Source organism: Hyaena hyaena, unplaced genomic scaffold, assembly GCF_003009895.1.
Source record: "Hyaena hyaena isolate Hyena2069 unplaced genomic scaffold, ASM300989v1 scaffold_31, whole genome shotgun sequence".
Lineage (NCBI taxonomy): Eukaryota > Metazoa > Chordata > Mammalia > Carnivora > Hyaenidae > Hyaena > Hyaena hyaena.
In genome coordinates, this window is record NW_024080664.1 from 1,924,028 (window position 1) to 1,938,837 (window position 14,810).

General features: G+C 55.1%; 1 protein-coding gene across 7 annotated transcripts in view; it reads left to right on the forward strand.

Annotated features, from left to right (window-relative positions):
* Nucleotides 1–14,810, forward strand: part of HDAC4 (histone deacetylase 4) — a 281,399-nt gene that overhangs the window by 176,757 nt on the left and 89,832 nt on the right. For all 7 annotated transcript variants that reach the window (XM_039228580.1, XM_039228574.1, XM_039228577.1 and 4 more), the window contains one exon: nucleotides 14,629–14,779. In XM_039228580.1, the coding sequence (XP_039084511.1) occupies nucleotides 14,629–14,779 (151 nt within the window). The remainder of the gene's footprint in view (nucleotides 1–14,628; nucleotides 14,780–14,810) is intronic.

A 14,810-nucleotide genomic window follows, 5' to 3' on the forward strand; every position in this document is an offset into this window, starting at 1 on the left:
TGTGCGGGGACCCCCCCAGTGCCACATAGTCTGTGCACGGACACCCCTGAGTGCCACATAGCCTGTGCAGGGCCCCCTTCCCCCCCCATGCCACATAGCCTGTGCGGGAACCCCCCCCCCAGTGCCACATAGTTCTATGCCCGGACACCCCTGAGTGCCACATAGCCTGTGCGTGGCCCCTTCTCCCCCCATGCCACATAGCCTGTGCGGGGACCCCCTCCCCAGTGCCACATAGTCTGTGCACGGACACCCCCCCCCAGTACCACATAGCCTGTGTGGGGATCCCTGGCCATCAGGCTGCTCCCCATGCCAGCTTTGCCCCTGAGAGCTCCCCTTACCTGCAGGGCCAGATGCTCTGAGAGGTGCTAGGAGCCCCACAGACATGGCTCTCACATGACCTCCCCCAGACGTGGCTGTCATAGGTGTGGGACCCTCCCCATAGATGCGGCCTCCACATAGACATGGATCTCAAAGACGCGCCCCCCGCCGATGTGGCTCTCATAGATGTGGCCTCTATAGACATGCCTGTCACCAATGTGCTCCCCCCAAAGATGTGACCCCCAAAGACGTGGCTGTTACAAATGTGTCACCCCCAAACGTGGCTCTCACAGACGTGGCCTCCACAGACATGGCAGTTCAAATGTGCCCCCCACATAGACGTGGCTATCACAGGTGTGAGCCCCCCCACAGATGTGGCTCTCACAAACCTGCCCCTCCATAAACGTGGCTCTCACAGACGTGGCCACCACAGACGTGGCTCGGAGCCTGGTTCTCCGAAGCACAGGGAGAATCTCAAGCTTACGTGTTCTCTGCATTTTAATCATGTGTTTCATTTTCTTCTGTAAAATGGAGATCATAAAAGCCGTTTAACCTCTGTAATTGAATCGTTACATCAGTTGGCTTTTATTTGGGTGATCTAAACTCACTTCATGAGCCTTCATATTGTCGGTGACATTTGGCAGTGATGTTTGTCAGATAGATTCCTTCAACACACAATCTAATTAGTGTCATTAAAGCAGCAGTGAATTTGAATAGAATTTTGTAATTAAAAAGGGAATAGTTTTTTAAAATATAACTTAAATTGCTAACTTTGGGTAAATGAGGTCTTTTCAAAGGTTTCAGCCCTCAGTGTAGCACTTTGCACTTGATGTGATTTCTTTGCTGGTTGTGGCCGATTCGGGTACCGTGTCCCCCTTTCTGTCCCGAACAGTGAGCTCTCGCCGGCAGAGGGTCCCCGGTGAGCGGCATAACTGTGGCAGAGGAGCGAGTGAACTTGGGCGAGGCCAGTATTTACGCCCGGAAGATTGTTAGCTTTTTCGTCAACCAGGATTGCGTACACGATTAAAAGACCATTACTCAGATTTGCTGCTTCGGGGGTTAGTTATTTTAATTTTTAAAACTTTTACCAAAGAAATAACATGTTTCTGAGACCTCAAATTGAAAACTAACCAGCAGAGCTGCCCAGCCCTGCCTTCCGCTAGGATTCCCAAGCCCTGGGTCCATCCGGCCTGTGCTCCTTGGCTCTCCGTGGCCAGCTCTGTCTTTCCATTAAAGATCCCAGGTGGTGATGTCCCCCTTGGAGGAAGGACGCGACGCTCTTTTCCTCCGTCCCTCGGCACGTGCAGACGCTACCACCGTGGGCGCCTCCACGTGTGCAGGCCACGCTCTGATTAGAGAACTATTCCGGGTCTCCATCCTGTGTCTGCGGCTGGACTGCTGACATGCGCCACTCAGTGACCATGTGCCCTTGGGCTCAGCTCTTGGCTCTTCCCGGTGTCGGCTTCATTCCCGTGTCCCACAGGGTAGAAGCGTGTGAGTTCTCCCTGGGCGTGGACACCGGCAACCCACTCATGGCTTTGTCCATGCTGACGAAGCACGAACGTGATTTTCATGTTTGAAGGTATCTGCCGCCTGAATTGGGCACCTCTTCGGGTCAGGATTGATGACTGAAATACTCATTTTATGCAGGAAGGACAACAGTTACATCATCTAAGCAGCACAAGGCCCTTCCTGCTCGAGGGTGACGGCCACCACGTCAGAGGTTTGCAAAGACTGTCCTGTAGTGTCTTAGTTAGCTTTTGCCACATAACAAACCACCCAGATATGGCGTAAGCGCAGCCTCCGCTTGGTTCGCTGAGCCGTGTTTGAGGTGTCCTGCAGGCGTGGGCGTGTTCTCGCGCCCCTGTGACCAGTTCTGGCCGGCTGGTGGCTAGCTGACCTGAATGGCCTCACTCCGGTCCAGTGGTTGGGAAGGACGTTAGCGGATTATCTGCTGGTTTCAGCGTTTGGAGCTCATAGGAAAGCAAGCATGTTTTAGAAACAAGCCTCTGCTGAATTCAAAGATGCTGTTGCCCACTGGGCAGGGCAAGTCTTGAGGCCAAAGTGAGAATTCACGTGGAAATCTACCCCAGGGAGTGGATGTTGGGGGTATGCAACAAATAGGGGCCAGAAGTGCTGCAGTCTTCTCCAGGAGGCCCTGCCCCATCGCAGGGGGCTGAACTCACCGGGTCGGGAGCACCGTGGAGAAGAGAAGCGGACAGGGCTGTGGGCTTCACTCACTTGGCCGTGGTTCTGGGTTCAGGCACGCATCTGGGCAGTGATATTTTTATAAACATATTTCTTTCGGTGTTTTGTAAAGACACCTTTTTGTATTGGGAGCTTATCAGTCTTCAGCCTCATTGACGGAAACACCATGAGCACTAATGGGCAGTGGGGATCGACGCTGGCCCCGGGGCCACCAGAGGGGCTGCCATCTTGGTTCCCCGGTGGCAGCCACCGTCTGCCGTGTCAGGGACACATCCTTCTCCCGTGTGCTCTGCAGCGTACAGAATTCCTCCGACAAACCTGCTGTCCGGCCTTTTCTGCAGTCTTGTTGTGAATTTGCATCCCTTTAAAGATCTCCTCCTCTGTCCCTGTTAGCAGTCTTCAGAGGGGAGTGGAGTGGATGCCATGTTTGCCCAGAAGCTGGCCTCCTCTTTAAGGGTCCCTCACAGAGTCCTCCCCATAGCCCCCCGTATGGCCTGCCGCATGGACAACGCTCTGCACCCCAAGAGCAGATGCCGACTGGCCCCGGGGCCCCTGTGCCCGTGTGCGGGAGACAAGCGGGGCCTGTGTTCGCGTGCTGACACTGCCATTTTCACAGAGAATGTGTGCACTTAAAAAAAAAAAATCTCTCTCGGATTGTGTAAGTCGCTGATGTTAATTACTGATCAGCTGGAGATTACAAAGCGGAAAATGTGATACTGGCTCTGCGAGCTGGGAAAGCCGCCCCGTCTGAAGTGTGTCTCTGTCACCTTCTATAAGTTGTGTGCGTGTGGCTGTGGTTTCACGGGATTGGGCCCCCATTCTGGAACGTGTTTTCTATTTACTGTATTGTCAACGCTCTCTTTATCGTTGCACGTACTTCAGAAACATGACTTTTAATGGCTTATGTTGGTATTACAAGGAACCGTAATGAATTTAAAGAACCGAAAAGACCACTTGAACACAGAGGTTATTTCCAGTTTCTCCTGCTTTTAGCATCTTTGTGCATGTGTCATGCATCCGTCTAGACAGAACGGAAATGCTACTGCCGACCCGAGGTGCGTACCTGTCTCTACTTGTCGTTACCCATGACCGAGTTCTTCCTCCCAAACCTGTTCCAGTTCTGAGTGTGTGTGTGTGTGTGTGTGTGTGTCTGGGTCTTTCGCACCCACACACCCCTTGCTTATTCCGTTGGCAAAATAGTGAAGCGGCAGGAACCAGGACAGGGAGCACTTAACCGCCTTTCGCAGACGTGCCGCCCGTGCTGGGCGCTCGCCGGCACCCTGGCTCCCGCCAGCCTGTCTCCCACCGACGGATGGGGAGGTCACACCATGCAGTGACCGTGCCCTCCAGCAGACCCCCAGCAGCATGATGCACTGGGCTGAACTTGCTCACAGTATGTTTCCATCCGTCTCCTGTCCTGTCTGCTTCCTCGATGATCGGAACAATATTTCTATGGGTTTATTAACTGTTTTTACTGTTTTCTACTAATTATCATTTTCTTTACTGTTTTTATATTGCCATGTTCTTTCTTTTTGGTATAGGATATTCTTCATAAATTAAGGGCATTATTTCAGTTTCCATCTGTTGTCTTTTGGCCGTTCTGTTTGTAATCGAATAGCTCTTGACTTGTCTACTCCTTATGCGTGAACCAAGCGTTTTTCTGAGCGATTGGACTGGTGCCTCTCCCCTGTAGCAAGTGTAGATTTGTTTGGCCGACTGTCTCCAGACCCCCTTCTGTCCTGCGATGACTCAGCACGGCTCTCCCCAGGAGCCTTGCGTGGCACCGTCCTCCATCCTGGGGTCCACACGTGTGTTCTGCACTTGGACTCCAGCGCCTTTTCTCACGCGGCCCCCCAGACTTGTTCTGGAGAACTGACTGAAGTTGCGGCAAGTCAGTAAATTAGCAGGCCTCTGGTAACTCCGTGACATTAAATCCCTAACCCAGGAGCCCGTGTTACCGTCTGAGGATGTCAGGTTTCTTCTGTCCTGGCGAAAAGCTGTGTTCTGTTTTTCTCATGCAAGGCTTACAGGTTCTATATGTATTGGGGGTATTTTATATATTGTTTTATTAGAACAAGTGTGTTGCTTCCTTTTATTTTCTGCCTGGTTACTTACTGTCAGTGCATAGAAAAGCTCTCGATTTCATTAAGTGCATAGAATAAACTTATCAGCCCTGGAAAAATGTATAATTGGTTATTTCATGTGCTCTAGGTAGACAGTTATGTTGTCTGCAAATAATAGTTGTCTTTTCCTTTTTTGTTGCGCTGCATTGACTAAAACTCCCGTGACCACATAGTGACTTGAGCTACTCTCGGCAGCACACGGGTGGGGTCCTGCCCATACCAGGGTCCTGGTCATGTGGCTTGCAGGGGCAGCAGGGAAGGTGGGACCCTCCCCCATGCCGCAGTCTCCTCCAGGACTGCTCTGGGGCTCCGTCCCCGGGCCCTGTAACCGCCTGTCCTGTGCTGTTCAGTCAGGCACCCCCGCTTCCTGGCTCCACGAGCAGGCGGCACTCCAACGACAGAGGTCTTCCTGGATCCTGTGTGGAGAGACTGGGACTTTTTTCTTGTTGAATTAAATCCTCTTTTGAGCTATTATTTAGTTTCTAGTGCTAGTGAGGATTTGGTTCATGTCCGTTACAGAGGAGTTTTCCACTGCCTTTGCCGGTCCAGGACAGTCTCCTGATGCTGGTCAGGCAGGATGGAGCGTGCACTCGAGAACCGAGGCGCTGCCCTGGGTCACCCGGCCTTTCTCTGCTGAGTCTGGATTAACCACACCAGGGCTTCTGAGTGGCCACATGCTCACCTGGCAGAGCCAGTGGGGAGAAGGACATTTCCCCATGGCAAACGTTTTTCCTTTTCTTTTATGGAAAATACTTAGTTTTTTCCTTATTCATTTTTTTTATTGTAGTAAAATTCACATATCACAAAAGTTATCTCATTGCCCCCCCCCTTTTTTTTTAATTTCTGAGAGAGACAGTGTGAGCAGGGAAGGGTCAGAGAGAGGGGGAGACCCAGAATCCAAAACAGGCTCCAGGCTCTGAGCTGGCTGTCAGCACAGAGCCTGACGCAGGGCTTGAACCCACGAACTACAAGATCATGACCTAAGCCGATGTCGAACGCTCAACTGACTGAGCCATCCAGATGCCCCATCTCATTGGCCCTTTTAAGGTGCTGTACACTTACAATATCGTGCAGCCATGGTCACAATCTAGTTCCAAAATATTTTCATCGCCCCAAAAAGAAAAACCCTTAAGCAAGCGCTCCCTGTCTCCCCCTGGCCGCAGCCCCGGCACACTGATCCGCTTTCTGTCTGTCGGAGTTCGCCCACTGTGGATATGCCATGCACGTGTCATCACGGGCTACGTGGCTGGTTTGCTCACTGTGGATATGCCACGCACGTGTCATCACGGGCTACGTGGCTTCGTCATGAAGCATAAGACTCTGAGATCTCATCCACCACGCAGCTATATCAGAGCTTCCTTCCTTTTTCAGGCTGAATGATATTCCATTGTGGTTTGTCTGTCCATCAGCTGATTTACGGGTGGGCTGTTTCCACCTCTCCGGTGGCTGTGCGTGGCACGGCTGTGAGTGTCCATGTACAGGCTGCTGCTTGAGTATCTGCGCTCAGCTCTTTGGGGTAGGCACCTGGGGTTGGGATTGCCGAGTCACCTGTAGCCCTGCGTTGAACTCTTAGAGGAACTGCTAAACCTGACTCTTTTATTTCGGGAAAATACACAGGAGCACAAAATTGACAATTTTATCTGTCTTTGGGCTGCAGCTCAGTGGTGTTTAGCACAGTCACACTCGTGCAGTCATGAGCACCACCCATTCCTGGCACTTCCTCGTCCCCGCCTACTGTCCCCATGAAACTCTGACCCCCCCGTGCCCTCCTCCAGCCTGGGGGCCACCCTTCTCCATGAACCGGACTCCCCTGGTACCTCGTATGATAGCATCCTACAGCATTTGTCTGCAGCAGCTATTCTCAGTGTGGGTTTAACAGTAGAGTTCAAGAGCCTGGGTACTCAAGTTGTGTGCCGCTAGCAGAGTGCCTGAAATAGGCTGCTGTCCAGCAGGCGAGGTCACTGCCACATGGCTCTGTTTCCAGACCCTGCATCTGCACACCTGACGCACTCCATGGCAGGCACCCGGGCGCAAGTGTGGAACACCGCCACCATGGTCTTTTCCTGTGGCCAGCCCCACACTGGCACTGGGGATCCCCCAAACCCGGACTGTCATCTTAGTTACGTAGCTGATTTAACATATGTGTACGTAAGTATTCGAGTGGATAAAAACCAGTCAGATGAATACAAGTCAAGACCGCCGTGTATTTGTAAGAACGTTATGTGCCACATGCTGATTGTACGATTAGGTGCAAAAATGAGGTGAGTTCTGTTTGATTCGTTGATGTCTGCAAGCGCTCACAAGACTGAACCACAGTCTGTCCTTGGGCTTTTTTGAGAATATGCACCTTTGGGGACTGATCTTGGCAGGTAAACTGATCGTTAAATATGAACCCAGAAGTAACTGACCTCTGATTTAACCATCAGTCATTCTGTTGTGTTTCCAATAAGGAAGACAGAGTAAGCTGAGGCAGGGAACTGGGCCAAAGCCCTAACAGACTGCACAGAGGGGAGGGCAGGCAATCAGCACCGTGGGGGACCCCCCTCCCCCTGAGGAGTGTCTGGTTAACAGACTGAAAGAGGTGTTGGCTGGGGACCCCTCAATCCAGGCTGGAGCCATTTTTCTCCTTTCCAAGCGATCTGAGTTCAAGGGAACCCAGGGCCAGCTTGTGGCAGCTGCTGGTGGCGTTCCGTGCTTCTGGAAGCTTCTCTCTTGCATTTTGGCCTTAATGCCTCTGGGAAGGGTATGAAGAGGGAGCATATAAACTTGTGTGTTTAGAGGTCTAATGAGTATCGGCAAGGGCAAGTGTGGGGAGGCCCCCAGCATACGACACCCCTGAGCACATGCCAGGGTTATACTGGTCCCCACCTACATTATGAAAACTTTCATGAGTCAAAGCGGCATAAAGCAAAGAAGTAGTCATCATTAATTTATATAGAATCCTTTTTGAGTGTGCCCACATCTAGAACATCTCCTCTCTTAGGCTTCTCTGATACGTAGGACACATGTTGCTAATGGGTGCACAAAATCTGTCGAGATCAAGCCCAGATGCTCACAGACATAGTTCAGAGCCCTGATGGCCGGATGTGGAGACGCGGAGGGCGGTTCCCGGGCTGAGCTCCGCAGAGCCCCTGCCGCCGCCTGGTGTGCGGGCAGCCCCTGGACCGGCCCCCTGCAGAACCCACTCCCTTCTTGTTTCACGAAGGTGAAAGTCCTCTTCCGATTTCTTTGAAACCAGGCACTAATGGAGGTCTTTCATAAAAGCTGAGTGACATAAGACAAACTTTTCAAAAGAAGGGGGCGCCTGTGCTCCCTGCAAAAGTGCAGAGGCCTCTCGCTTCCCAGTCTCCAAGGGTATTTCTGGTCTAACAGGTGAAAAATAGGAATTATCCCCATGCTGGGCTTGCGTGTCCTTTTTCACTAGCAAGGCTGAACTGTGCGTGTGTTGGTGTGTAGATCTACGATCTGTTGGTGTGACCTGTGCTGATTGCACAGGTAGGAGTCAATTCTAAGAGCCATTCAGCGGAGAGCGGGAGTCTTCCCCTGCAGGGAGAGGGGTACGGTGGGAAGGAAACGCGGTTTTACGGCCCTGACAGCCCCGCCCTGACCTTTGCTCTCCTCATCACCTGCCCCAGTGGCCGGGCCTCCCAGGTCACCTGAGGCAGCCGTTGATGAGCCAGGAAGGACGCGCCGGGTTGCTGCGCGCCCTGGTTCCTGGGAAAGCGCGCGCTGCCTGCCGCCCAGAGTCCTGCGTCATCCCTGCACCTGTCTGCACCCGGGTAGCGTGTTTACGGAAGGAACGGCTGTGAGGCAGCCGCCCTGACTTCAGGCGGTCGTTACAGGCAAGTGGACGGCCTGGCCTGACCTGCTGTTCTGAGGGCTCCCGGCGACACCCCTCCTTTTCCTTAGCTGCCGGGCGTTGGTGGCACATGAGGCCGTCGCGTTTATACGGCACTACCTGTGACCGTGCCTTCTAGAGTGTAGCCACTTGGGTTTGTAGAAGGCGGATCTTGCGTGCATTTCCAGAGGCAGCAGCTGCAGAAGCTTGTGTCCTGTTACAGAGAAGACCACTTCCCGTGTTGTGCAGAGGAGACCTGCAGGGGGCTCTCGCCCCTCAACACGCTGCCTTCGATCCGCTCCGTTACCCTCCTGGGCTCGCTCGCCTGCCCAGGATGGCGGGCCTGCAGCAGCAAAGCCAGGGGCAGGCACAGGCTGACCTCTACACAGCCCGGAGCCCTCGCGGGAAGTGTCTCCAGCAGAAGCCCTGGACGGGAAGGAGCCAAGGTCACCTCCAGTGGGACAGGATGCAGGCCTCACCATGAGGCAGCTTCTGAGTCCGAGCCGTGACGAAGAGCCCAGAGTTCCAGCCGCAGAGACATAACGGGTGAGGGCAGAAGGGGTGCAGGCCACCTGGCCTGGCTGGCCCTGCCCTCACTGCCCCCCCCCCACCCCCGCTCCCCTGCACCTCAGTGCACAGCCTCTAGGGCGCTGGGTGTCGCTGAGGCAGACCTTCCTCGCATACTGTCCTGTGAAGGCTGACGCTGTGGCATTTGAGTGTCCCCTGTGGGTGGGAGCTTGAAGACCACACATGGGTGCTTTTGACCCTGCTGGTTGTGCCCCGAGGCAAGTGGGAAGAATGGTTTGAACTTACTGAATGTGCGGTTTTGATTTGAACCAGGACACCCAGTGAGATAAAGGTGGAAATGGCCACCTTTGTGAGAACCCTGTGGGGAACAGCACTGCGGCCCCAGACGCTCACGCAGCGTGTCCTGGAGGCCAGCCCCCACCCCCCACCCCCACGGTGAGAGGAGATGCCTGGGTATCTTGCTCTCGGTCACACCTTGGGTTCTGCAGGCGAGGTCCCTGGGCCTGCCCTCTGCACCTCAGGAGGCGGGCGGCATGCTGAGAAGCCCCGTGAGCATCTTGAGGAGAGACACCCAGGCCGCGGCCCGGTTCAGCGTCCAGATGGAAATGGCCTGCGCCTTGCCATCTAGCATTCATGCCGGGCCCAGTTCTGGTTCTAGATGGAAGTTGCCTCGTGGTCTGGCATTCGCACCAGGCCCTTCTGTGGCACTGACTATGCCAGGCTTTTACAGTGCTGAAGGGTGCACTTAGGGTCTGTCTTTTATTTTAATTTCAGTTTAGCCTTTTCAAAGGTATACTGGGAAGCAGGTGGCAAGGGCAGTGTGTCTGTGTGTCCTGGTTAATGCTGGCAGTACCAGGCCTTGGGGACAGTCAGGCTCCCTGCAGGGGGCGCTGGGGAGAGACACATGCAGGCCTACACCCTCCCTGTCGCCTTCTGTCTGAGAAGCAGGTCCCAGGAGCTCTCTCAGGGAGCAGAGCAGCCTCGTGTGCTCCATGTGGACGTGCAGCTCGCGTCCCTGCCCTGGGCACCAGCCCTCCATCTGTGGGGCCCGGTCGCCTCTCCCTTCCTTTCCTCCTGGCCCGGTTGTCCTGTGTTTGGGAATGGCATGTCACCAGCCTGGGCCGCAGGCAGAGGAGAAAGAGAAACGGAAGGGGAGGTGGCCGTCGCCTGTGCTCGGGGGCAGCGCTGAGCGCCATGAAATGAGCCCTGGCAGCAGACGTCGAGCTGAGGCTGGCAGGTGGGTCCCCACATGTCCCCCCTCACCGCGGGCCTAGCGTACTGGGGGGGGGGCCACCTGGCACAAAACACGTTGGACCCTTAGTGGCTAATAAAAGTCCAATTTAAGAGTATTTCTGTTGAGGTCATTTAACATCAGGAAGACAGGAAGATGCTCCTGGCCGGTTGGCTGGTTGGTTGGTTTTTGTTTGAAGCCACGATTTCATCCTGTGACGGACCTGAAGGGCTCCCAGGACATCCAGCCCGTATCTTCTGGGGGGAGGGGGGGTGCAGTTTCCTTACTGTTCGTGTTTCCACATTTGCTGCGTGAGTCCACAGTACGTTTAAAATCAGGAAGCCACCCTCGACTTCAAAAACAAGCCCACTGTTCATTCTTGGGGCACCCAGCCCCTGCAGGGTCCTGGTGTGCGTGGGCTCCTGAGCGGGCTGAGTTCCTGGAGACGCACGGGCGCACATGTGGCCACTGGCAAGCACATGGCACGGGGCACTTCAGGCCCCAGGGATCTTGGCCACTCAGACGGCGCGGTGGCCTCGGCATTAAGTATTTTCCAGAACGCTGGGCCAGCGAGATTGGTGTTTGAGCCGCGCTGTGAGCAGCCCCCGTGTTAATGACATGGGGGTGTAAAATGTACTTCAATGGAGCCTGGCTGCCGCCGCCTGTGACCTGGGCTGGAGACGGGCGCTCTGAGCAGGTCGGGAGCTCGCTCACTGGGGCCCGGGGAGCATCCTCCCCTTGGCAGGCATGGTGTGTGAGTGCCTTACCCACTTCTGTCCTTCAGTGTAGCTCTTGGGTTTCCATATCAGTGTTGCTGATTAAACTCCAAAGAAACTGAACCCTGGAGAGCTAATATTTTACCCCGCACTCAATATTGGCTTAAACATAAATTCAGTGTTAAACTCTGGATTGAGTAATGGCATCTGTTACTGGGTTTTTCCGTTAGAAAAATTAGGTAGGGGCACCTGGGGTGCTCAGCCGGCTTTGCGTCCGACTTCGGCTCAGGTCATGATCTCACATTCATGAGTTGGAGCCCCGTGTCAGGTTCTGTGCTGGCAGCTCAGAGCCTGGAGCTGCTCCGGGTTCTGTGTCTCCCTCTCTCTCTGCCCCGCCCCACTCACGCTCTGTCTCTCTCTGTCTCAAGAATAAACTATATAAAAAAAAAAAATTTTTTTTTAAGAAAAATTAGGTAGTAGATATCTGACTTTAAGTTGCTCAGGATAGTTTCAATCTGCATAAAACAACACCTTTTCCACACCTCTCCTTCGCGCGTAGAATAGTATGACCATTCCGTATGTTAGTGAGGTACCAGTGGCAATAATTGTGTGGATTTTATGTAACATAAAACTCAGCGTGTCTCCAAGTTCTACTTTTCATAGCCAGAGGCTGCGTGCGTTCCTACGGCACATTTGTTCCCTCCCCGGGGAGGGATGGCTCAGAGCCTCCCCGTAGGGCCTGACCGTGACAAGTGCAGAGTGGCCGTGCGGAGTGGGGAGCCAGGCAGGAACATGAAGTAGGCATTTCTCACGGTGTCCACCATCCTCATTTTCCAGAAGCTAGGAGCACAGAGGGTCACTTTGTCCAACAATCTGGAGACAGACCTGAACTGTGTGGGGAGTCTGGGGGTGGGGAGGGTCCCTGTCTGCTTTGTTCTCAGTGCCTTTTTCGGAGAGGCCTTTGCACACACGTCACCGCCTTCCACACGACCTATGACGCAGAACAAACACCTCTGGACTGGACCCAAGGGACATGGAGACCCTGCAGTGTTGCTGGGGGGCATCTGTAGGGAACCCAGTGTGTGTCTGTTGATTGCTGCTCTCTTGAAAACTCCGGGGCAGTGCTGTTTTTCTGGGGTTTTCCTGTGAATTTTAATTACCAGTATCTGTGGTGGTTTCCTTCTTTTTTAATGATAATTGAAAGATCTTGCTCTCCTTCTGGGTTCTGGCTAAAAAGTAAATATTTTGAGACTCTATCAATTGACTTTCTGCCTGTTCCTCATTAACACATTAAATGAATATGGAGCAGCTGAAAGGGAACCCAGGGATGTACGCAGGGCAGCTTGGGGGCTGGGGTGATACGCAGAGGGGGGCCCCCTTGATTCTAAGATCTGTCGCTCACAGTGCTACCGTGCTGGTTTCCCGGCCTGAGTGGCACTGGGACCCCTCCCCGACCGCAGCTGGCTTACGATTGTGGCGGGGATGTGGCTGCAGCCCCAGGAGTGCGTTCACCTGTGCACACAGCTGTGTGGCCCTCACACAGGTCCTTGGATCCGAATTTGGTGGGTCAGCAAGGCTACACTAGCAGAAAGACCTTCCTAGTGTGTGCGGAAGAGCGGGAGCGGGTGGGGCCAGGTCCAAGGCCAGGCATCTGCCCCCTGACCTGATGTCCCCCAGAAGTCCTCTGGCAGCAAGGGCTGGGAAGGTGCTTGCTTAGTTCTCATAGTTTCACGGTCTCCCGTTCACGGAAGGTGGTTGGAATGTAATTTTTTCCATACGAAGGCTCTGCGAAGTGACCCTCGGTGCCCGTGGGCCCCATGGGTGGGCGCTGAGCGGGGGCCCTCCCTCACAGCCCTCCCCTCACAGCTGCCCCCCTCCCCCAGAGCCTTCCAGGAGCAACAGGGAAGGGCATGCCATGTGGGGTCTGGATGCCCCGCCCCCTCCTCCACCCTCCTGCTTCAGGGCCCAGCCACACCGCCCACCTACCTCTCTGCTGTTCCAGTCCCCTGCTCCTGGCTGTGGAAGGTAGGAGGTGGCCACGACTGTAGACAGGGGCTGTGGGTCCCCTGAAGTGAGAAATGCCAGCTGATCCCTAGAGACTCTCGTGTGTGTGTGGGGGGGGGGGGAGCCTCTAACTGTGTGTGTGTGTGTGTGTGTGTGTGTGTGTGTGAGAGAGGGAGAGGGAGAGAGAGGGAGAGCCTCCAACAGCCCTGCCCTGGCTCAGAGTGTGGGGCTCTCCCCAGCAAGGCTGCCGTGGGGTACGTCTCATGGAGGCTGGCAGCACTGTGTGGGAGGGTGTGGCCTGGCACCTTGTCCCCTGGGCCAGGCACACGGGCCTGGCATCCCGCACCTGCTTCTGCACGCGCGTTCCCCACGTGTCCATAGGCAGTCTGTTCCTTTGCTCGTGAGTCGTTGTTGCCGGCTGCTCTGAAGCTCTGCTGAACGTCCCTGTCACCAGCAGCACAGCGCTCCCGCTCCTGGGCTGTAGGCTTCGTTCAGGGAGGCGTGCGGGTTTTCATTGTAAATGTCTGTAATGATGTTCTTTTTCTTTAATGTTTCTGGTATACTGTGATTTAAACCTCACAAAAGTCACAGATGTGACGGATGACCTATTGCGTCTTTGTAGAAAAGGGTCCTAAGCAATCTGAAATCCTGTTTTCTTAATTTATGTGCCGCTCTCTGTGTCTTCTCTGCAGCCTGGACCCTCCTCCCGGTCCCCCAGGGCTGGCAGGTGCCGCACGCACGGAGCCCCGACATGGCTGCTTGAGCCCAGCTCTGTTTCTGAAGAAGGGACGAGTGGGAGCCTACGTGCCCCAGGACACACAGTGTCTGCTCCTCGGGGCAGCCAGAGGTCACCCTGGTGCCCACAGAGGGGTGGCTCCATCACACACACACACACACGCACGCTCACACCCGGAGATGGCTGTGTGTCTCCTTGTTAATGACTTTGCCTGGGTTCAGGGGACAGTCGAGCGGAAAGCTGGTGGCCTCCCTGCTCCCCTGCCCTCAGGCCCTCCGGCCCATCACGGGGGCCTGGGTGGTGACACCAGGGACCAAGCCCTGTGGGCCTCCCCCCACCCTGGTGTTGCCTGGTGTTGCCCTATCCCCCCAAGCCCGTCGGCACCTACACACTCCCTTGGCTTGTTGGCAGCCTGTCGGCTCCGCATCCTTGCCAGATGGATCTTCAGCGACGGGCGCACACAGTTGGCCCGCGGGCTGGGCTCTGAGGGCTGTCGGAGCTTGTCCAGCCCGGGCCCTTGGGAGCAGGCCACCAAGTGCTTGTCACACAGGCCTGTGTGCAGACATGTCTCCGGGGCTCCGGCGAGTCCGGGGACAGGGCGGCTGGGTCCTGGACAGATGCGCATCTGACTCAGTGAGGAAGCGCCAGCGGTTAGCCAGGGCAGCTGTGCCGTGTCACCCTCCGCGGTGCCGTTCTCAAAGTGCCATTCCCAGCTTGCGACGTCACCCAAAGTTTCTCTTCTCTTCTATCAGCTCATGGGGGGTTATTTTCATTTTTAACACTTAGAAAGTCAGCAGGCATCGGGGCTTCCGGCGGCACCCGCGCCGGGACCTGTGGCCCTTTGCCGATTTGTGTGTGTGTGTGTGTCTTGCCCGGACCGGCAGCGAGGCTCTGACCGTCTCTGTGTCCTCCTTCCCTGCCCGCAGCAACAGCAGGAGCTGCTGGCCATGAAGCACCAGCAGGAGCTGCTGGAGCACCAGCGCAAGCTCGAGAGGCACCGCCAGGAGCAGGAGCTGGAGAAGCAGCACCGGGAGCAGAAGCTGCAGCAGCTCAAGAACAAGGAGAAAGGCAAGGAGAGTAAGTGTGCTGGGGGGGGAGGGGGGGGCGC